The sequence below is a fragment of the Vicia villosa genome, linkage group LG5, assembly GCF_029867415.1.
Source record: "Vicia villosa cultivar HV-30 ecotype Madison, WI linkage group LG5, Vvil1.0, whole genome shotgun sequence".
In the NCBI taxonomy this organism is placed as follows: Eukaryota; Viridiplantae; Streptophyta; class Magnoliopsida; order Fabales; family Fabaceae; genus Vicia; species Vicia villosa.
The window spans coordinates 29039995-29065293 of record NC_081184.1 but is presented as its reverse complement, the minus strand read 5'-3'; the positions used below and the strand labels follow the sequence as shown (position 1 = coordinate 29065293).

At 33.3% G+C, this 25299-nt stretch overlaps 2 protein-coding genes across 2 annotated transcripts; both read right to left on the bottom strand.

The window, feature by feature from the left end:
- Positions 1 to 12603: 12603 nt before the first annotated feature.
- LOC131604433 (uncharacterized) lies at positions 12604 to 14157 on the bottom strand. The gene is made up of 2 exons (XM_058876873.1): positions 13525 to 14157; positions 12604 to 13404 (listed from the first exon to the last, which is right to left on the bottom strand). The coding sequence occupies exons 1-2, from the start codon at positions 14155 to 14157 to the stop codon at positions 12604 to 12606; spliced, it is 1434 nt and encodes a 477-aa protein (XP_058732856.1).
- Positions 14158 to 15021: 864 nt separating this feature from the next.
- Positions 15022 to 15792, bottom strand: LOC131604432 (uncharacterized protein At4g02000-like). Its single transcript, XM_058876872.1, has one exon. It carries the CDS (start codon positions 15790 to 15792, stop codon positions 15022 to 15024), a length of 771 nt encoding a protein of 256 aa, XP_058732855.1.
- Positions 15793 to 25299: the final 9507 nt, after the last annotated feature.

Here is a 25299-nt window from a genome sequence, read left to right as displayed (position 1 = left end):
AGTTCCAAATTTGTTTACAACAACATTATATATGAATAAAATATTTAAAATATTTTTTTATCTTGGCAAAATAAAGGTTTCTAGTAAACGAATAGAGATATGATAAGTTAGGATTAGTTCATTATTAAATTATAATTCATAAATATACAAAAATAATCAAGTCACTTCTTTGGAATAGGTCCACCACAAATAACTATCATTGATATAAGTAAGTTAAATTAAAGTTGTGTAAAACATATTTTTACGCACTTGATTGAAACAATAATTTGTATGACTGCCTTCTCAGCCAATCAACATATGAAACGTGCTAGAATTTGAGACATTGTACATCCCACTATTAATAGGTAGGTATTTGAATAAAGTGACAGGTAGGCCAGCTGGCATTAAATAAGAAAAGCGTTGAAACCTTTTTATTATAATTTTGCCTTTTTATTATAATTTTGTCTTTGATTTTGTTTGGTTGAGTTTTAAATATCCCTAACTTACCATTATGTGTTGTTTCGTAATAACGTATCAATTATGAAAGAAATTTTATGAAAAGACAATAATGAAAACTTTGTTTTCAAGCTTTAAACACAATGATTGATATCAAAGAATTCACATTATGCTTTTATTTACTCCTCTCTTTTTCTTTTTTGGGAAAATCCAGTCATTCCAATTTAATATATGTTGGTACATTTTGGGTAAGGAATAATTGAAATAAAGTTATGAGTATCACAGCTACGTGTAAAAACTAACGGAAAATTTATGAAAATGCATCAATGAAAAATTTGCTTTCCAACCCACTTCATTCACAGTTTGCTTTTATTATATTTACTCATCTCTTTTATTATAATTTAATTTGTGCTGGTATGTTTTTGGTATATAATAATTGAAATAAGGCATAAAGCACACAATAACTGTGGTTTGGAAAGTGATAAACACTATCCTGTGCTGTTGCAATGTTGCAAGTACTCTATTTTTTTTCATTAAACCATCATTGAGTACGTAGTATTTTATTTTCTCAGAAATATGAAATATTATTATATGTATGGTTTTCTCAAAATTGATTTAATGGAATTTATTTTCATAAAATTAATTTTAACTTAAAGTAAATTTTGTAAATTAATTTACGTTTGGTTCTACTCATGTAAAAGTCATTCGGATTGATTGATATTGTTTGAATAGTTTAGATCAAAATTGTTCTTGGACATATTGTAATTACCAAAAATGTTCTAATTGCATTTAAAACTATATATTTCATTTACATTATAAATTTTTTTAAAATAAAAATATTAAAAATTACAAATTTTTAAGTATTACAAAAACAATTTTTTATTAACCTAAATTTCAAATCATATTAAAATCAAATCATTATAGTGAAACATATTCTAATATTTTATTAATTTAATATTTATAATTTTTGAAGAGTTCCAAATTTGTTTACAACAACATTATATATGAATAAAATATTTAAAATATTTTTTTATCTTGGCAAAATAAAGGTTTCTAGTAAACGAATAGAGATATGATAAGTTAGGATTAGTTCATTATTAAATTATAATTCATAAATATACAAAAATAATCAAGTCACTTCTTTGGAATAGGTCCACCACAAATAACTATCATTGATATAAGTAAGTTAAATTAAAGTTGTGTAAAACATATTTTTACGCACTTGATTGAAACAATAATTTGTATGACTGCCTTCTCAGCCAATCAACATATGAAACGTGCTAGAATTTGAGACATTGTACATCCCACTATTAATAGGTAGGTATTTGAATAAAGTGACAGGTAGGCCAGCTGGCATTAAATAAGAAAAGCGTTGAAACCTTTTTATTATAATTTTGCCTTTTTATTATAATTTTGTCTTTGATTTTGTTTGGTTGAGTTTTAAATATCCCTAACTTACCATTATGTGTTGTTTCGTAATAACGTATCAATTATGAAAGAAATTTTATGAAAAGACAATAATGAAAACTTTGTTTTCAAGCTTTAAACACAATGATTGATATCAAAGAATTCACATTATGCTTTTATTTACTCCTCTCTTTTTCTTTTTTGGGAAAATCCAGTCATTCCAATTTAATATATGTTGGTACATTTTGGGTAAGGAATAATTGAAATAAAGTTATGAGTATCACAGCTACGTGTAAAAACTAACGGAAAATTTATGAAAATGCATCAATGAAAAATTTGCTTTCCAACCCACTTCATTCACAGTTTGCTTTTATTATATTTACTCATCTCTTTTATTATAATTTAATTTGTGCTGGTATGTTTTTGGTATATAATAATTGAAATAAGGCATAAAGCACACAATAACTGTGGTTTGGAAAGTGATAAACACTATCCTGTGCTGTTGCAATGTTGCAAGTACTCTATTTTTTTTCATTAAACCATCATTGAGTACGTAGTATTTTATTTTCTCAGAAATATGAAATATTATTATATGTATGGTTTTCTCAAAATTGATTTAATGGAATTTATTTTCATAAAATTAATTTTAACTTAAAGTAAATTTTGTAAATTAATTTACGTTTGGTTCTACTCATGTAAAAGTCATTCGGATTGATTGATATTGTTTGAATAGTTTAGATCAAAATTGTTCTTGGACATATTGTAATTACCAAAAATGTTCTAATTGCATTTAAAACTATATATTTCATTTACATTATAAATTTTTTTAAAATAAAAATATTAAAAATTACAAATTTTTAAGTATTACAAAAACAATTTTTTATTAACCTAAATTTCAAATCATATTAAAATCAAATCATTATAGTGAAACATATTCTAATATTTTATTAATTTAATATTTATAATTTTTGAAGAGTTCCAAATTTGTTTACAACAACATTATATATGAATAAAATATTTAAAATATTTTTTTATCTTGGCAAAATAAAGGTTTCTAGTAAACGAATAGAGATATGATAAGTTAGGATTAGTTCATTATTAAATTATAATTCATAAATATACAAAAATAATCAAGTCACTTCTTTGGAATAGGTCCACCACAAATAACTATCATTGATATAAGTAAGTTAAATTAAAGTTGTGTAAAACATATTTTTACGCACTTGATTGAAACAATAATTTGTATGACTGCCTTCTCAGCCAATCAACATATGAAACGTGCTAGAATTTGAGACATTGTACATCCCACTATTAATAGGTAGGTATTTGAATAAAGTGACAGGTAGGCCAGCTGGCATTAAATAAGAAAAGCGTTGAAACCTTTTTATTATAATTTTGCCTTTTTATTATAATTTTGTCTTTGATTTTGTTTGGTTGAGTTTTAAATATCCCTAACTTACCATTATGTGTTGTTTCGTAATAACGTATCAATTATGAAAGAAATTTTATGAAAAGACAATAATGAAAACTTTGTTTTCAAGCTTTAAACACAATGATTGATATCAAAGAATTCACATTATGCTTTTATTTACTCCTCTCTTTTTCTTTTTTGGGAAAATCCAGTCATTCCAATTTAATATATGTTGGTACATTTTGGGTAAGGAATAATTGAAATAAAGTTATGAGTATCACAGCTACGTGTAAAAACTAACGGAAAATTTATGAAAATGCATCAATGAAAAATTTGCTTTCCAACCCACTTCATTCACAGTTTGCTTTTATTATATTTACTCATCTCTTTTATTATAATTTAATTTGTGCTGGTATGTTTTTGGTATATAATAATTGAAATAAGGCATAAAGCACACAATAACTGTGGTTTGGAAAGTGATAAACACTATCCTGTGCTGTTGCAATGTTGCAAGGACTCTACTTTTTTTTCATTCAACCATAATTGAGTACGTAGTATTTCATTTTCTCAGAAATATGAAATATTATTATATGTATGGTTTTCTCATAATTGATTTAATGGAATTCATTTTCATAAAATTAATTTTAACTTAAAGTAAATTTTGTAAATTAATTTACGTTTGGTTCTATTCATGTAAAAGTCATTAGGATTGATTGATATTGTTTGAATAGTTTAGATCAAAATTGTCCTTGGACATATTGTAATTACCAAAAATATTCTAATTGCATTTAAAACTATATATTTCATTTATATTATAAATTTCTTTAAAATAAAAAAATTAAAAATTACAAATTTTTAAGTATTACAAAAACAATTTTTTATTAATTTAATTTTCAAATCATATTAAAATCAAATCATTATAGTGAAACATATTCTAATATTTTATTAATTTAATATTTATAATTTTTGAAGAGTTCCAAATTTGTTTACAACAACATTATATATGAATAAAATATTTAAAATATTTTTTTATCTTGGCAAAATAAAGGTATCTAGTAAACGATTAGAGATATGATAAGTTAGGATTAGTTCATTATTAAATTATAATTCATAATTATACCAAAATAATTAAGTTACTTCTTTGGAATAGGTCCACCACAAAATTATATCATTGATATAAGTAAAATAAATTAAAGTTGTGTAAAACATATTTTTACGCACTTGATTGAAACAATAATTTGTATAACTGCCTTCTCAGCCAATCAACATATGAAACGTGCTAGAATTTGAGACATTGTACATCCCACTATTAATAGGTAGGTATTTGAATAAAGTGACAGGTAGGCCAGGTGGCATTAACTAAGAAAAGCGTTGAAGCCTTTTTATTATAATTTTGTCTTTTTATTATAATTTTGTTTTTGATTTTGTTTGGTTGAGTTTTAAATATCCCTAACTTACCATTATGTGTTGTTTCGTAAAAACGTATCAATTATGTAAGAAAACTTATGAAAAGACACAAATGAAAAATTTGTTTTCAAACTTTAAACACAATGATTGATATGAAAGAATTCACATTTTGCTTTTATTTACTCCCCTCTTTTTCTTTTTTGGGAAAATCCAGCCATTCCAATTTAATATATGTTGGTACATTTTGGGTAAGGAATAATTGAAATAATGTTATGAGTATCACAGCTACGTGTCAAAATTAACGGAAAATTTATGAAAATGCATCAATGAAAAATTTGCTTTCCAACCCACTTCATTCACAATTTGCTTTTATTATATTTACTCATCTCTTTTATTATAATTTAATTTGTGCTGGTATGTTTTGGGTATATAATAATTGAAATAAGGCATAAAGCACACAATAACTGTGGTTTGGAAAGTGATAAACACTGTCATGTGCTGTTGCAATGTTGCAAGTACTCTATTTTTTTTCATTCAACCATAATTGAGTACGTAGTATTTTATTTTCTCAGAAATATGAAATATTATTATATGTATGGTTTTCTCATAATTGATTTAATGGAATTTATTTTCATAAAATTAATTTTAACTTAAAGTAAATTTTGTAAATTAATTTACGTTTGGTTCTACTCATGTAAAAGTCATTCGGATTGATTGATATTGTTTGAATAGTTTAGATCAAAATTGTTCTTGGACATATTGTAATTACCAAAAATGTTCTAATTGCATTTAAAACTATATATTTCATTTACATTATAAATTGTTTTAAAATAAAAATATTAAAAATTACAAATTTTTAAGTATTACAAAAACAATTTTTATTAATCTAATTTTCAAATCATATTAAAATCAAATCATTATAGTGAAACATATTCTAATATTTTATTAATTTAATATTTATAATTTTTGAAGAGTTCCAAATTTGTTTACAACAACATTATATATGAATAAAATATTTAAAATATTTTTTTATCTTGGCAAAATAAAGGTATCTAGTAAACGATTAGTGATATGATAAGTTAGGATTAGTTCATTATTAAATTATAATTCATAATTATACCAAAATAATTAAGTTACTTCTTTGGAATAGGTCCACCACAAAATTATATCATTGATATAAGTAAAATAAATTAAAGTTGTGTAAAACATATTTTTACGCACTTGATTGAAACAATAATTTGTATAACTGCCTTCTCAGCCAATCAACATATGAAACGTGCTAGAATTTGAGACATTGTACATCCCACTATTAATAGGTAGGTATTTGAATAAAGTGACAGGTAGGCCAGGTGGCATTAACTAAGAAAAGCGTTGAAGCCTTTTTATTATAATTTTGTCTTTTTATTATAATAATTTTGTTTTTGATTTTGTTTGGTTGAGTTTTAAATATCCCTAACTTACCATTATGTGTTGTTTCGTAAAAACGTATTAATTATGAAAGAAAACTTATGAAAAGACACAAATGAAAAATTTGTTTTCAAACTTTAAACACAATGATTGATATGAAAGAATTCACATTTTGCTTTTATTTACTCCTCTGTTTTTCTTTTTTGGGAAAATCCAGCCATTCCAATTTAATATATGTTGGTACATTTTGGGTAAGGAATAATTGAAATAAAGTTATGAGTATCACAGCTACGTGTAAAAATTAACGGAAAATTTATGAAAATGCATCAATGAAAAATTTGCTTTCCAACCCACTTCATTCACAGTTTGCTTTTATTATATTTACTCATCTCTTTTATTATAATTTAATTTCTGCTGGTATGTTTTTGGTATATAATAATTGAAATAAGGCATAAAACACACAATAACTGTGGTTTGGAAAGTGATAAACACTATCATGTGCTGTTGCAATGTTGCAAGTACTCTACTTTTTTTTCATTCAACCATAATTGAGTACGTAGTATTTCATTTTCTCAGAAATATGAAATATTATTATATGTATGGTTTTCTCATAATTGATTTAATGGAATTAATTTTCATAAAATTAATTTTAACTTAAAGTAAATTTTGTAAATTAATTTACGTTTGGTTCTATTCATGTAAAAGTCATTAGGATTGATTGATATTGTTTGAATAGTTTAGATCAAAATTGTTCTTGGACATATTGTAATTACCAATAATGTTCTAATTGCATTTAAAACTATATATTTCATTTATATTATAAACTTCTTTAAAATAAAAATATTAAAAATTACAAATTTTTAAGTATTACAAAAACAATTTTTTATTAATCTTATTTTCAAATCATATTAAAATCAAATCATTATAGTGAAACATATTCTAATATTTTATTAATTTAATATTTATAATTTTTGAAGAGTTCCAAATTTGTTTACAACAACATTATATATGAATAAAATATTTAAAATATTTTTTTATCTTGGCAAAATAAAGGTATCTAGTAAACGATTAGAGATATGATAAGTTAGGATTAGTTCATTATTAAAATATAATTCATAATTATACCAAAATAATTAAGTTACTTCTTTGGAATAGGTCCACCATAAAATTATATCATTGATATAAGTATAATAAATTAAAGTTGTGTAAAACATATTTTTACGCACTTGATTGAAACAATAATTTGTATAACTGCCTTCTCAGCCAATCAACATATAAAACGTGCTAGAATTTGAGACATTGTACATCCAACTATTAATAGGTAGGTATTTGAATAAAGTGACAGGTAGGCCAGCTGGCATTAAATAAGAAAAGCGTTGAAGCCTTTTTATTATAATTTTGCCTTTTTATTATAATTTTGTCTTTGATTTTGTTTGGTTGAGTTTTAAATATCCCTAACTTACCATTATGTGTTGTTTCGTAATAACGTATCAATTATGAAAGAAAACTTATGAAAAGACACCAATGAAAAATTTGTTTTCAAGCTTTAAACACAATGATTGATATCAAAGAATTCACATTTTTCTTTTATTTACTCCTCTCTTTTTCTTTTTTGGGAAAATCCAGCCATTCCAATTTAATATATGTTGGTACATTTTGGGTAAGGAATAATTGAAATAAAGTTATGAGTATCACAGCAACGTGTCAAAATTAACGGAAAACTTATGAAAATGCATTAATGAAAAATTTTCTTTCCAACCTACTTCATTCACAGTTTGCTTTTATTATATTTACTCATCTCTTTTATTATAATTTAATTTGTGCTGGTATGTTTTTGGTATACAATAATTGAAATAAGGCACAAAGCACACGATAATTGTGGTTTGGAAAGTGATAAACACTATCATGTGCTGTTGCAATGTTGCAAGTACTCTACTTTTTTTTCATTCAACCATAATTGAGTACGTAGTATTTCTTTGGAATAGGTCCACAACAAAATTATATCATTGATATAAGTAAGTTAAATTAAAGTTGTGTAAAACATATATTTACGCACTTGATTGAAACAATAATTTGTATGACTGCCTTTTCAGCCAATCAACATATGAAACGTGCTAGAATTTGAGACATTGTACATCCCACTATTAATAGGTAGGTATTTGAATAAAGTGACAGGTAGGACAGCTGGCATTAATAAAATTTCCTGAACCAAACTGTAACACGGGTTTGATGTACTACTTGCATTTCAGTATATATCAACTCTAGTACTAGTAGGCGTAGCATATATTAACTGTGATTGAGTTTGTGGGTACGGAGAATTCACCTTTAATAGCAACAATTTTGTTATTCTTGCATGATTTTGCAGATGCCGCATAAGAAATCACCAGCATATGTTGTTGCTTCCGATCATGCAAAAGGGTTATAACCATTTCAGGGACAACTTCATTGACTCATTCCACAACAAAAGCTTCATGAAAATAAGTCTCTTCAATGAGTTTTCTTGAGTCTGGATCAGATGATTCTTCTAGGTCCTCTTCAGTAATACAACTTTTTTCTATCATGAATTTAGTTGGTTCCAGATTTGACTCCAGTTTTTCATCTAAATCCCTTGATGATAGTTATTTATCCAAATAACTTTGATGGTAATCCAAACGTGAAGAGAAGTTATGTGTGTTGGTTGCAGAAGCCCCAAATAGTGGTGTTGAAGAATGTATCAGAAATGAACGATGTCGGATTTTTGGTGGTCATCTCCATTGATTAGTTCTCACTTTGGAATATGGTGGTTTTGGGATTTTTTTGATGATTTCTTAAAATAGGGATGAACCACTCGAAAATGTTTCTCAAAATCTCTTCCAATATTGTAGTGGTTATGATATTTATGACTAATTATGAAGATGTTTGTTGGTTGGAGTAGTTGGTGATAATTATTGTAGAGGTATGAATAATGAGATGTTGAATAGGATGAATATGGGTTAGTATTAGGTGGATGTGGTTAATACCCATGATTTAGATACAAACTTGATGATGATTCAACATGAGTGTAACAAGGTGTAAAGAGTTCCCATGGAAAAGATGGAAATGAAGATGTGGTAGGAGATGGAAAAGAATGGTTTGTGGGATAGATAGGAGGAATATTCCACGGATGATATGAAGGTGTATGATAAAGATAATCCATAGGAGGATTTGTGTACATGGATGAAAGCACCAATTGATAGGAAGATTTTCCTATCAAGACTATGAACTATGGGTACAAAGAAAGAACACTAAAAGCTATCTAAGAGAGTTAAAATAAAGATAAAATTTTTCATTCATTTCATACCTAATGTCTCTATGAAAGTACAATATATAACACTAATAATGGATAATAAACCTAAAAGCCCAAAGCCCCAATACTAATAAGAGTCCAACTAAATAGCCATATAAATAAAATTACTAAATAAACTAAAATCTAGCGATCATCCTCTATCAATTTTCCAATGAATGATTTTATTGTTGAGATTGAAGATATAGGTAGGAATGAGATTTGCACAGAAAAGAACAAAGATCTTTCACACCATATGCAAAGCTGTAGTATCTTGGTCCACACAATAGAATATGTTTTGCTCTTTCAGCTAAACTTTCATGGATGATTAAGGTTGACCTAATCACTAAGGGAGCAACTATTTAAGAAAAAAAAGAAACCATTTTCCAAACAAGAAACAAATTCTAGAGATTTGGTTGGGACACCTTACACACTTTGCCCTTATTTCCATTGTTTTTTCAAAGATAAAGTTGAGATTCGTTACACTGAAGATCACCAGCATTTGAAAGATTGTTCATGAATTTATTGATTTCTTATATTTATATTTTTATTAGTTTCTAATTTTAAAAATGTATAATCTAAGTTCTTTGTTTTTAGTTATTGTCATACCCACCATGAACAAAACTTCTTTGAATTAGAACACGTGAAGTCCAATGATAATGTGGTCTTTTTAATGTGATTATTTTGTTGTGTTTATGTGCGTTTAGTTCTTTTTTTTTTTACACAAACAAACTTAACTCATATCATTAATCAAAAGATGTTCAATACAAGGAGGTATCAAATGAAAATTACTACGCCTAGACCAAGAATTGGCCGCCTTCGCTAACGAGTGGGCAACCGAATTCGCTTGGCGCTTAATAAACTTTACCTCAAAGTTAGGGAAAGAAAGCAATAAGTTTTGTAAAGAAGACACAATAAGACTAAACTCGGAGCTACCCGAATGCTTCGTTCGAAGAGCTTGAACTACCATTTGGGAATCACTTTCAAAAATAACTTGTCGGAGATTCAAGTTTATAGCTCCAAGGATTGCTTCTTTAAGTGCCATGACTTCCGCTTCCAAAATAGAGTAAGTACCAACATCCCAGGCAGCACCTGCAAATATAAAGTGGCCAAAATTATCACGAACACACCATCCTCTATTCGTGGTGCCTTTTTGAGAATTGAAACCTGCGTCAACATTACACTTGAACCACCCAAGATTCGGAGGATCCCATTTCGAAGGGTGTTGGGGGTGGTTATCTGTAATCTGGGCCTTCTGCGCCGCCAACCAAGCCTGCCAATTACTAAGCGATATTAAACCAAGAGTTGTAGCATCCTCCTGCTCATTATTCCATAATTTATTATTTCTATTCCTCCAAATCACCTCTAACATAACAGCCACTCTCCCGACAATCTTCTTATCCTCCCTACTACATATGTCAAAAATAAGAGCTCTGGCATCATCAAAAGAAGTTAATCGAGATTCAATTATGGAGTACAAACCTGCTGCCCTCCAACATTGGATAGTAGTGCTACAAGCAAACAAAATATGCCAATCATCTTCAATATTGGCATCACAAAACTGACAACCTGTCGGACACTGAACATGATATTTTTGGAGTCTTATTCGAGTTGGTAAACAACCCTTGCAAATTCTCCACAGGAAGTGCTTAACTCGTGGGGGGGCCTTGATGTTCCAAAGGCTACACCAATTCTCCTCTTCTCCCCTCCTCATATGTTTCACCTGGTCTTCCCTCCACAGCCTATACCCAGATCTCACACTATATATTCCATTCTTCTCCTCCTTCCATATCAACTTGTCCTCTATCACATCCTCAACCAACGGGACCTGTAAGATAACTTCCGCAACTGTATTATCAAAAAGATCTCTTATCAGTCGCACTTCCCATTGTTTAACATTAGGCAGCATAAGATTTTTAACAGTAATATTATACGCACCTTGTCCTTGAGGGCCATCCACAAAACCATCTTTCTTCCCTCGAAGCCAAGGTTCGTTCATTGCCTTAATGTGACTCCCACCCCCTATACTCCACCTGCAGCCAAGCGTTAGGACATATCTGGATTTCCAAATACTTCTCCAAACAAAACTCGGGTTACTACCCAAATTGGCATCAAAAAAAGAACATCAAGGAAAGTACCTTGCTTTAAATATCCTGGATACAAGGGACATTGGTTTATTCAATATTTGCCATCCCTGTTTAGCCACCATAGCCATATTAAACGATCTAAAGTCTCGAAACCCCAAACCTCCTTCCTTCTTACTACAAGACAATTTATCCCACGCCAACCACTTGATACCTTTATTATTATTATTATTACCTCCTCCCCACCAAAAGGAATTCAACATTTTCTCAATATCTTGCACAACATTATCAGGGATGATAAAGATACTCATGATGTATGCCGGAATTGATTGAAGGAAGGACATTATCATAACCTCTTTACCCGCTTTGGATAACGATCTACCTCGCCAAGAATTAATTCTCTTCCAAATACGATCCTTTAAAAATGCAAATGTAGCTTTTTTACTCCTCCCAATCATAGAGGGAAGGCCCAAAACACATGACGAACCCCCATAATACGTGCAAGATCCTCCTGGGCAGCCATACTTAGGTTACGGCTGAAAAACACTTCTGATTTGGCCAGATTAATTTCCTGACCAGAAGCCTCCGCATAAGTATTAATCAACTGCATAAGATGGCGCACCTCGTCTAAATTGGACCTACAAAACTAAAAACAATCGTCAGCAAAAAGCAGATGGAACACACTACGTGCCCCTCTGCATATCTGGACTCCATGGATATCTCCCTTTGCCACCGCCCCTCTATGAGGGTTGAAAGGCCTTCAGTTATAAGAATAAACAGGTAAGGGGAGAGTGGGTCCCCTTGCCTCAATCCTCTTCCTGGTTTAATAGGTCCAACGCTGTCCGAATTCACAAGAACAGAATAGTGTACCAATGTAACACATATCATCATCCACTGAATCCACTTCTCTGCAAAACCCATCTTCTTAAGAATACCTTTCAAGAATCCCCAATCCACTCTATCATAAGCCTTGCTAATGTCGATCTTGAGGGCTAAGTGGCCAGTATTCCCTTTAACCTTCCTCTTAAGCGCATGAATGATCTCAATGGCGATCATAGCGTTGTCAAGGATTGACTGACCTTCAACAAATGCCGATTGTTCTTCCGATACACATTTTGCCAAACAACTTTTCATCCTATTAGCCAGCATCTTCAAACCATTTTGTATACCACATTGCAAAGAGAAATAGGCCTGAGGTTCTTCATATCATTAGGATTAACGGTCTTAGGAATGAGGCAAACATTAGTTTCATTAATCGATGACGGAAAGAAGCCCCTATCCAACCAATGCGTAACTGCCTCAAATATGTTATCACTACACAACTCCCTGAATTTTTGGTAAAAATCCGGATTGAAGCCATCCGGTCCCAGAGATTTGTCAGGATGCATCTCAAGTAACGCCGCATGTAATTCCTCCTTTGATACATGTCGTAACATTTTGTCATTATCTTCCTCCGTAATCGAGGCCTGTATAAAATTTAAAATCGGATCATAATTACCTTCCTTAGCTGTGAACAACTCAGTAAAGTAATTTTTAGCAACCTCACAAATTCCCATATGATCTCTGACTTCTTCCATGTTTTCATTCATAAGCATATCAATTTTTTGGGAATTTCTTCTAGCTGTAGCTGACAAATGGAAAAACTTGGTATTGAGATCTCCCTCGCGAAGCCGGTGCATTTTCGCCCTCTGCTTCCAGTAAGTGTCTTCAAGGATAAGCAATTTGTTGTATTCAACTTGAGCATCACAGAACTGTTTAAATGATGCAGGGTCATGGTTGCCACGACAGTTTTCCATAATTGCCTTATAAACCTCTAACTCTTCTTTCTGTTTCCTACTACGTTTCTTGTTCCATTTCTCCAGCTCCTCCGCACACGACGAGATGCGATGAACTACGTCAGGACTAATCCCATTTGTCCATCTTTGATGCACAACATCTCTGATACCTTCCTCCTATAGCCAACAGTTTTCAAATTTAAACCGGTGTTTCGAATTCCTCCGCTGCACCGGGTCACAACAAAGGAGAATTGGGCTGTGATCCGAGTGAGATGCGATAAGATTTCGAAGTCTAACATTAGGAAAAAGACTCAGCCAGTCCGAGTTAGCAAGGGCTCTATCCAATCTCTCTTCAATCACATGATCCGTGCCTCGACTTTTTATCCACGTGAATTGGTGTCCTTCTATTGGGATATCATTAAGGTCACAATCATTCACAACTTGGCGGAACCCTACACACAACCAATTAGGATGTTCATGATTCCCTCTTTTATCTTGCTGAGATAAAAGATCATTAAAATCACCAATGACGCACCAAGGAACATTCGACATATCACGAATATCGCGTAACATGTCCCACACTTGTTTCCTCCTACCTCTTTCAAGAAATCCATAGTAGCAGGTTAATCGCCAGTCTCCCTTCGATTCATCTTTAATAAGAATATTAACAAAGTTTCTCGTAAAATTTACGACACTGCATTGAGCACTATCTCTCCACAGAACCGTGATGCCTCCACTTCTCCCCTCAACATCAATAGATAAGCAAGCTTCGAATTTAAGTATCACTCTAATGTGTTCCAACTTTTGAGATTTAGCCAAAGTTTTAGACAGAAATAAAACTTCGGGACGGTGTTCGTGAGCCAACTTTCGATGGTTAGGAATTGCTCTCGGGTTGCTCAGTCCCCGGCAATTCCAACTGAGTATTTTCATTAGTCCCGGAAGTCCTGGCTGCCAGGACTTGCCGATAAAAAATGCTGAGATGAACCACTTTCCTCCGCTTCAATACTTTGGTTTGTCGCTCTTCTTCTCTTCTTCTCAGATTGATCAGCATCACTGTGCATGTTAGCACTGCTCAGAGCATTTGGTAGCATGTTTAGCTTAATTTCATGGCTTGGTGGTATAGTTGTTTGGTTAAGCTTTATGAGATTCAAGTTTGAATGCAATAGGTTCTGTTTGAGGTGGTTGGATTTCTGGTTTATGGGTTTTGTTTTGAATTTGTAAGGCTTTGGATTGAGAGAAGAAAGTGTTTGGAATGGTGTAATATTAGTGTCAATAGTGTCTTGGTTATTTTGTGAATGGGGGCATGGGGTATGGTTCATGGAAGGATTTGCATGGTTTGCATGTTTTTGGATTTCTTGGGCATTCACGTTCAACTGGGAGGTTAACAAATGGTGTGTAGGTTTAGAATTACCTAGTGTGGGTCCCCTAAATGTGTTCTTTTCTAGTACCGTAAAAGTGGGAACGGTGGGTTTTGTTGTTAGGCTCAGTATAGGTTGGTTATTATTTAGCATTGATTGCTGAGATGTGGTTTGAATGGCACTAAAATGAGGTATGACGTGGCCACTAATAACAGGGTCATCTTGATTGAAATTGTGCTCATTAATATTAATAATGGTACCAGGAAACCTTGACATTAAATTGGAATTATTATCAATATTCTCATTAATTGCTGCATGAGAGTGTAACGTGATTTTGTTCTTCCTCATCTTGCGATCTGTCAACCTCACGCATCCCTCTTTGGGAGTGGTTTTCACGCGCCTGAAATTTGCTCTTTCCACTATCATTTTCGCCAGATTATTCCTTTAGCCATTTGGATGACGATCCTCCACCAGACCGTCGAAGATCCGCCCTTAGATCATTTGACCATCCTCTTGAACCATCATCTTCTTCCATGGAAAATCTAATTTCACATTTATTCTCTGAATGTCCCAGAATGCCACAGACAAAACAAAATAGGCTGAGTTTTTCATACTTGAATTTGACTATGCACCATTTTCCTCCTTTATTTTTGACCCTAGTTTGCTGCTTCAATGGCTGTCTCACATCGATCCTAACTCGCAGCCGCATATACTGTCGCCAAAAGCTAGTGTTATTGTTTTTATCATATTCCACAAAGCTTCCAATGAAGTTTGCCATTGTTCTGCCCACCTTCTCCATCATCAGACCCGTCAGAAGATTATGGATTTGAACCAAAAAATCAACATGGAACAACGGAATATTCTCGATATGTACCCCTAGCCGTACCCTCTCAAGGATCAGAAGATAACTGTCGAAAGTCCACGGTCCGCCTTTAATCGCAGCCTCCATATCTAAATTGTGAGCAAAGTGAAATAGGAACAACCCATCCTTAGCCTCTTTGATAGTAACACCTTTCACCGGTCTCCACAAATCTCCTAACCTCGCCTTCATCGACCTCACGTGTATTGCTCTATCACACAAAAACCTCCCAATTAGACACCATCGGAGATCGACCGCCTCCTTTCCTCCATCATCCGCATCAAAACAAAATCCATCCTCCTCTCCTTCATCGTTGATTGATAAACCCTCTAAATTCGGGCTTGCCATTCTGTTCTAGGAACCAGGATATATGGACTTGTAAACCAAGAAAAGAAAACGAAAGACACTAATGCTTCTCAGTAGGAGAAGAAAAACAAACCCTAGCAGAGACTAGGAATAGACACTCATCTGTTTTTTTTAAGTTAAATATGCGTTTAGTTCTTATGTTCTTTAAGATATATGTTTCATTCAAAGGCTGATAAACTTAGGATTGAATATAAGTTTATTAAGTTGCGGTAATGCTTAGTAAATCATTCTTGGCAAGCTTATTAATATACATCTAACAGTTAATATTTATACAGAAAATAAAGTGCGGGAATTAAACCTAAGCTATTAGATCCCATAAGCAGTTATATTATTTAGAAAAAATATACAAGGAAGTAAAAGCTATGCTATTACATTCGATAGTGCGACTTATACATTTGATCTAATAAAATAAATGGCAGAAAAAAATATGAAAAGCGTCGAGGCCTTTTTATTATAATTTTGCCTTTTTATTATAATTTTGTCTTTGATTTTGTTTGGTTGAGTTTTAAATATCCCTAACTTACCATTATGTGTTGTTTCGTAATAACGTATCAATTATGAAAGAAAACTTATGAAAAGACATCAATGAAAATTTTGTTTTCAAGCTTTAAACACAATGATTGATATCAAAGAATTCACATTTTGCTTTTATTTACTCCTCTCTTTTTCTTTTTTGGGAAAATCCAGCCATTCCAATTTAATATATGTTGGTACATTTTGGGTAAGGAATAATTGAAATAAAATTTTGAGTATCACAGCTACGTGTCAAAATTAACGGAAAACTTATGAAAATGCATTAATGAAAAATTTGCTTTCCAACCCACTTCATTCACAGTTTGCTTTTATTATATTTACTCATCTCTTTTATTATAATTTAATTTGTGCTGGTATGTTTTTGGTATATAATAATTGAAATAAGGCACAAAGCACACGATAATTGTGGTTTGGAAAGTGATAAACACTATCATGTGCTGTTGCAATGTTGCAAGTACTCTACTTTTTTTTCATTCAACCATAATTGAGTACGTAGTATTTCATTTTCTCAGAAATATGAAATAATATTATATGTATGGTTTTCTCATAATTGATTTAATGGAATTCATTTTCATAAAATTAATTTTAACTTAAAGTGAGTTTTCTAAATTAATTTACGTTTGGTTCTATTCAAGTAAAAGTCATTAGGATTGATTGATATTGTTTGAATAGTTTAGATCAAAATTGTTCTTGGACATATTGTAATTACCAAAAATGTTCTAATTGCATTTAAGACTATATATTTCATTTATATTGTAAATTTTTTTAAAATAAAAATATTAAAAATTACAAATTTTTAAGTATTACAAATACAATTTTTTATTAATCTAATTTTCAAATCATATTAAAATCAAATCATTATAGTGAAACATATTCTAATATTTTATTAATTTAATATTTATAATTTTTTAAGAGTTCCAAATTTGTTTACAACAACATTATATATGAATAAAATATTTAAAATATTTTTTTATCTTGGCAAAATAAAGTTATCTAGTAAACGAATAGAGATATGATAAGTTAGGATTAGTTCATTATTAAATTATAATTCATAATTATACAAAAATAATCAAGTCACTTCTTTGGAATAGGTCCACCACAAAATTATATCATTGATATAAGTAAGTTAAATTAAAGTTGTGTAAAACATATTTTAACGCACTTGATTGAAACAATAATTTGTATAACTGCCTTCTCAGTCAATCAACATATGAAACGTGCTAGAACTTGAGACATTGTACATCCCACTATTAATAGGTAGGTATTTGAATAAAGTGACAGGTAGGCCAGCTGGCATTAAATAAGAAAAGCGTTGAAGCCTTTTTATTATAATTTTGTTTTTGATTTTGTTTGGTTGAGTTTTAAATATCCCTAACTTACCATTATGTGTTGTTTCGTAATAACGTATCAATTATGAAAGAAAACTTATGAAAAGACACAAATGAAAAATTAGTTTTCAAACTTTAAACACAATGATTGATATCAAAGAATTCACATTTTGCTTTTATTTACTCCTCTCTTTTTCTTTTTTGGGAAAATCCAGCCATTCCAATTTAATATATGTTGGTACATTTTGGGTAAGGAATAATTGAAATAAAATTTTGAGTATCACAACTACGTGTCAAAATTAACGGAAAACTTATGAAAATGCATTAATGAAAAATTTGCTTTCCAACCCACTTCATTCACAGTTTGCTTTTATTATATTTACTCATCTCTTTTATTATAATTTAATTTGTGCTGGTATGTTTTTGGTATATAATAATTGAAATAAGGCACAAAGCACACGATAATTGTGGTTTGGAAAGTGATAAACACTATCATGTGCCGTTGCAATGTTGCAAGTACTCTACTTTTTTTTCATTCAACCATAATTGAGTACGTAGTATTTCATTTTCTCAGAAATATGAAATAATATTATATGTATGGTTTTCTCATAATTGATTTAATGGAATTCATTTTCATAAAATTAATTTTAACTTAAAGTGAGTTTTCTAAATTAATTTACGTTTGGTTCTATTCATGTAAAAGTCATTAGGATTGATTGATATTGTTTGAATAGTTTAGATCAAAATTGTTCTTGGACATATTGTAATTACCAAAAATGTTCTAATTGCATTTAAAACTATATATTTCATTTATATTGTAAATTTTTTTAATATAAAAATATTAAAAATTACAAATTTTTAAGTATTACAAATACAATTTTTTATTAACCTAATTTTCAAATCATATTAAAATCAAATCATTATAGTGAAACATATTCTAATATTTTATTAATTTAATATTTATAATTTTTTAAGAGTTCCAAATTTGTTTACAAGAACATTATATATGAATAAAATATTTAAAATATTTTTTTATCTTGGCAAAATAAAGTTATCTAATAAACGAATAGAGATATGATAAGTTAGGATTAGTTCATTATTAAATTATAATTCATAATTATACAAAAATAATCAAGTCACTTCTTTGGAATAGGTCCACCACAAATGTAACACCCCATACATAACTGACTAGTATATTATGCATGAAACGTTAAATTGATACTGAGTACATACAAAAGCTTTAGATATAGAAAGATCCATAATACAATACAACATGAAATTCTAATAAGAATTTCATAACATTTGTCTTCAATGGATCTGCACAGCGGAAAAGAGATCTGACGAGGTCTCCGAGCCAACACCACTTCCAAGTCTTCAGTCCGAACCTGCTTCTGACCAAAAGCTACTAAACTGCACCTGAAAAAATATAAGTTGATTGGGGTGAGATTACTAAATCTCAGTGAGTCCTCCTATCCTATGGGTCCACTCGGATCTACAGGGTACATGCATCAAAATCGAATCCACCATTGATTCGGGGTTTATCCTCACATCCGGTACAAATACGGGGAAAAACAAAGTGACTCGTCCACCATTGGACTTGTCTCAAGCAAATACACACTGTATAGCAAACAAGTATGCAAACCCGCATCCACACACGGGGAATCCAGAAGTGTAACAACCTCGGCTAGATTATGGAATAAATGCATCCTCGATGAGTAACCTCCTGCCTATGTGTCAAGGGACTTGTACGAGCACACTGCAAGACGGTTAAACGGGTTCGCACAAGCCTAAATGGCCGCGAGATGACTTTTGCCTAAATGGCGTCATTGTTCCGTTAACCTTCTTCACGCGAGTGAGTTACGCCGAGTACAAACCGCCACCTTGACGCCTGAGCCCATCGGGTGAAAGCCTAGTGTTAGTCTACGTGACTTCACTAGAGGTGAGTTACCACATTATGCATTAGCCTACATAGCCGCATAACCCCACCATACCGAGCACGCAAGTGTGTTAACGGCAAGTGAGTAGAACCCCGTACGGAAACTCACGAGCACACTGCAACGGTAGCTCAGATGCACACCATATCGAACAATACACATGAACGGGTTATTCCATTGGACTACACGGTCCGGGAGGGCTCATAGACTACATAGTCGGAGCAGCGTCCCAATCTAGCCTTCCGGCCACTTCGATTCAAGCATACGGAAATATGACGTAATGTCAAGGTCACAAACAATACAATCAAACCAATCGTTTAACCAAAACGACGGTGTCCACAGGTTTTCATGTATAAAACATAATGGCATAACATTCTCAAATATGGATGTCACATTCATAGTAAGCAATAGATAATATATGCCACGCATAACATGTGAATTATTAATCGAATGATAGAGACATAATTTCTCATACTATTTCGTTGATTCACTAAGTGGGGTTCCACTATGGTTAAATCAAACATTCTGGTTCGGGGATCAATTTTATTAGAAAGTACACGTCGCTAGCTTTCCAATGATATAAAGTTTGCGCAATTCCGATACCCGAGCCGAAAGTTACGAATTTATGAAGTTTGCTGATTTTTCCCTTTTAACCCAGCGTAACGGGTTACGCCAAATCCGTAACCGGTTACGGGCACGAAAAATAGCCCAGAATTGCATTTTCAGCAGTGTAACCGGTTACACAAAACCCCGTAACCGATTACACTGTATCAGAAATGAATTTTCTGCATTTTAAGGGTTCCAAACTAATTCCAACTCTAATCCAAACACTTCTAACATCCTAATATCATTCCAAAGGAGTGCATTATCAATTATTAGTAGAATTAACATGGAACACAAGTATACTATCAACATGCAATATAGTTTTATCATCATAGAACATATATCATGCATCAAGTGTATCTCACCATAGCCCCATAACATGCAATTTCCCAATTTCTACCCAAGTTGCTATCTAAGGACTCACCTTGCTAAAAAGGAGGTTGAGAGGATGATCATGCAGCCATTGAACCCTCACCATAGTCAAAGTTTCACTCCATCTTTATCAAACTCGTATCCACTCTTTAACACACAATCAGCATGCATGTCCCAACTTCAAACTCGTTTTTCTCCTTCAAAACAGAAGCTATAAATGCGAACCATAGGTGCAAATCGAAGAGAAATTCGTTAGCTTTCCAATGGGACCAGAATCATTACGATCGGAGTTACGAGTTGAGAGTTATATCTGATTTAGTGGAGCTGTATCAATAGTTGCGAAAATGGAGATGATGAACTTGAGTTCTTCTTTCTTTCCATGCTTCTAAGCTCTCTCCCTCATAAATTCTGATTTGGAAAAGTTACTACCAAACAATGCCTTAAGTCCTCATGCAAGTAATGGTTAAGGTCCAATGTGCCCCTCAACTAAGCCAAAATTACCATCTTGCCATTTGGTTTGCTTCTAACCAATCTCGTCCTCGAATTCTTTCCGGTTACCATGGAAACCAACCCTTCTCATCTATCCAATCAAGGGAAAGAATGTTACTCACATTCGTCTTTAGATAATCTCACTACTCTGTTCGAGGATCATTCGGTACGAAGAAACATAATCTGCCAAAACACCTACGTCCCACTATGCATGGTTAGAACCTTGACTCTCAAGCAACACGTTTATCCAGATACTTCGTCCTGACGTATCTGGGGAAAGATCCTTCCAGGGTCCTTGACCTTCACTGCTCTGCACTGAATCTCCAGAACTTCAAAAACTCTAATAATCCACTCATGTCGGATATCCTTCGTTTCATTCTCTGGTGTGTTCACCCTCATTCAACAAACATTACTGATTCACTCAGCTCCCTGAATTACTTTCCATTTGAGAATTACTGCCACAACGTCACTTCTGCGATAAAACACTTCAAATTATTCTCCACTCGAATCCATATAATGTCATTAAGTGATCTCCAAATTCCTCGGTCTTAACCTCTGGTTCCCAAAGTCTTAGGATGATTGTCCCAAATTTACCTTTATCTATATACTGAATCTCCTTACTCCAGTTTAGACATAACAACTGTCACCGTAAACCGCGAAGGTGTAATCATCTTGCAACTATAGCCTTGACATTCGACAACTTCGAACAAGATTCTACTGATAAGACGCGAAATTCAACAACTGATCTGTAACCATTGTACCAGTCTTCCTGTACAATCATAGTACACAAGGCATAACCACAAAGAACTTGTGCCAACTGAATGTCCTCTCTAGCCTTCAGCATTTCGACGGTCTGATACTCAGTCCAACCCTTGTGACTTGCAAGCTAAACTGATGACCTACGAACATCGGACCGCATGCCATCCACAAAAATGTATTCCCAAGCTGGTCCATTGACAACACCTCTCGAGTTATGGTGATCCTTGAGAGACTAGAACGAACGAAACGCTGCTTCGACAATTTCCCTTAGGAAGATACTTTCATCCAAACATAAAATCCTACAAATAGTCCATTCGTTCCTACCTCAGACTTATCCGATTCTTCCTCGATCCGTTGCGCTACTCTGATTCCAACAATTCACACACATTGAAATCCTCTGAGTCACGTTATATCCATAATTCACTTAGTTTCAATACTTCACTAAGCTTTACCCAATCCTCGAATAACAACAGTCCTTCCTCAAGATTCATGCAACACACCGCATGATAAGACGTCAGGCACATTTGTCGCCAACTACCACTCGAGGTTGAGTACTCCCCGAAATCAAGTCTCTACTTACTCTGCCATTCCATATAGTTCATCTACCACAACTTAGGCACACGTTTCTGTTTCAGGACATTGAAAACCAAATGCTTATTGACTTAGAAATCGTCCTTCGTTACTGATTCTCATAGTGTATAACCGTTATGTCTGTCATTCCAACAAATCTTTTTGCTCAACCGGTATATCGAACCCTTCACGACATACTGCAGCTCATGATAACTCTAGCAGTTCTACACAACTATTACCCAACCATACACCTTCATTATCTTAGCGTAGTATCACCTCTGATAACTCGTGCGACTTACTGATATGACAATCGTCCCATAGCCACACTCCATTCACACAGTCATCTAATGTATGTGCCACCTCTGAATCATACACTAAACTGACTTCCTCGGCGGCTGCAACCTTCATTGCAGTGCTTCCAACGGTCTGAGTGTAGTCACAATGCAAAAATTGCACTTTGTATTCCGAACGTCTCTTTCATAGACTCCTTAGCAGTCCTAAGACAAAATGTCTATGCTTTACCAAGATTAATACTTCTCCACTCAGAGTATCTAGCAATACCTTACCAGACACATCACACATCGAGCCGATCCAGATACGATTCGCATATTCCATCACCGGTCGCCAATGGTACATGATATCCACTCACTATGCTGACCAGGATATCATGACCGCACATGAGTCTCACTCTAGACACTCATGCAAGATTTCCAACTTAACACTTCACAAAACGAGAACATCCCCAAGGTACAATCTGATACTAACTCACGCGATCACGATCACTCAGGGTCTCCATAAGTATAGTATTGGATCTTGATCCATTTCACCATCGGTTGTCTAGTTATTCCTCTACTATTGAGCACGACATATGGATCTTTATCCCACATACCTTATGAGAGTTTGGATCTGTGTCTCACGAGTGCCAAATCAGAATTCCACCTTGAGCTTCAGATCACCTTTGTCCCACACATGTCGGAAAAAGGATTACTCACGCATCTTGTGCACGATAGCGATACTGTGGCATTATACCCTTCTGGTAGTACCAACATGGTGGTCCAACTCCGAGGCCATGTATCTAGGTAACCTACCTCAGTGGAGTATAATGATCTCCACGCGTATCCTAAAGTCACAACCGACAAGTGTCTGAACAAGCTTCCAATAGGCTCATCGTTCCTCAAGTCCTTCGAATCACACTCCTCAGGATGCTAAAACCTGAGAGTGCTACACACCAAGGTTTACTTACTCGGAAAGCCAAAACGCCAAGTACGAAGATTGAAGTTCAACTTCGAATTACCATGCAGTGCGCGTACCCACTCGTCCCATGCATGCATGAGATTCCAAGGATAATTCAGTCCAGATAGGAATACTATGGTTCCTAACAACCAACTCAACTGCGATCATCCTACTGACGTTCCAGATAGATCTTAGTTCTTACTCGCCTAAACACCCAACGCCAAGCGTAGTTCTATGGCTTCACTCGGGGTCAGACGAACAACAACCAACAAGAACTTGGGTCACTGCATTTCACGCTTCTACATCATTTCATATTCCATCTAGCGTAGTTCTAGAACTTAAATATAAAATGATAAGAACAGAAATACATATCCTCTTCTATCGACCGGGTATCCAAACCTTGCCCAATCGTAAGTTACCACACTCGTACCTTCCACCAACATTTACTAGGTTACTATTCTCGCTTAGGGTACTTCGAGTTAAATCAGGATCTAATACTTCACTCATCCAATCACTGTCCTTACCAGCGTAATCAGAAAGGTCTAACTCTTCTATCCGCATTTCCAGAGGTCATTCTGTCCTATCAGCTCACCCGTCATACTTAGCACCGGCAGCATCATCAGTACTGAATCCTACTAATTCCCAGCTCAACACCTTCGAAGAATCTCACTTATAAGGCTCCTACTCAATCCTATTTGGATTTCCCTTGCTATTACCAAGACTTAGAGAAAGTTTACTTCGTCCAAATCAAAATCCTGGGGGTTCTAGCTGTCTCCATCCACACCTTGGTAGTTCGGGTATTACTCCTTTGCGTCAAACGCTCCTCTTAATCTTGACGACTCCAATATCATCCACTTAAAACGTCCAACAATTCATTACTCATCTCACTCCAACAACTTAGGTTCACAACCTTGCAGGTTTTATGAGTCCTCGTGGCGGCTCTGCCGTAATTCTACTGTCTCACATCTAGTCGATGAGTTGATCAAGTTCAACAACTGAATGAGATTTCAGTAAAATCAGGCTAGCAACGCACACACGTGAGGAGGAAAGGGATTGCTAGTGATGTCTCATGGCTCGGCCGAGAATCGACCTGCTTTGATACCAACTGTAACACCCCATACATAACTGACTAGTATATTATGCATGAAACGTTAAATTGATACTGAGTACATACAAAAGCTTTAGATATAGAAAGATCCATAATACAATACAACATGAAATTCTAATAAGAATTTCATAACATTTGTCTTCAATGGATCTGCACAGCGGAAAAGAGATCTGACGAGGTCTCCGAGCCAACACCACTTCCAAGTCTTCAGTCCGAACCTGCTTCTGACCAAAAGCTACTAAACTGCACCTGAAAAAATATAAGTTGATTGGGGTGAGATTACTAAATCTCAGTGAGTCCTCCTATCCTATGGGTCCACTCGGATCTACAGGGTACATGCATCAAAACCGAATCCACCATTGATCCGGGGTTTATCCTCACATCCGGTACAAATACGGAGAAAAACAAAGTGACTCGTCCACCATTGGACTTGTCTCAAGCAAATACACACTGTATAGCAAACAAGTATGCAAACCCGCATCCACACACGGGGAATCCAGAAGTGTAACAACCTCGGCTAGATTATGGAATAAATGCATCCTCGATGAGTAACCTCCTG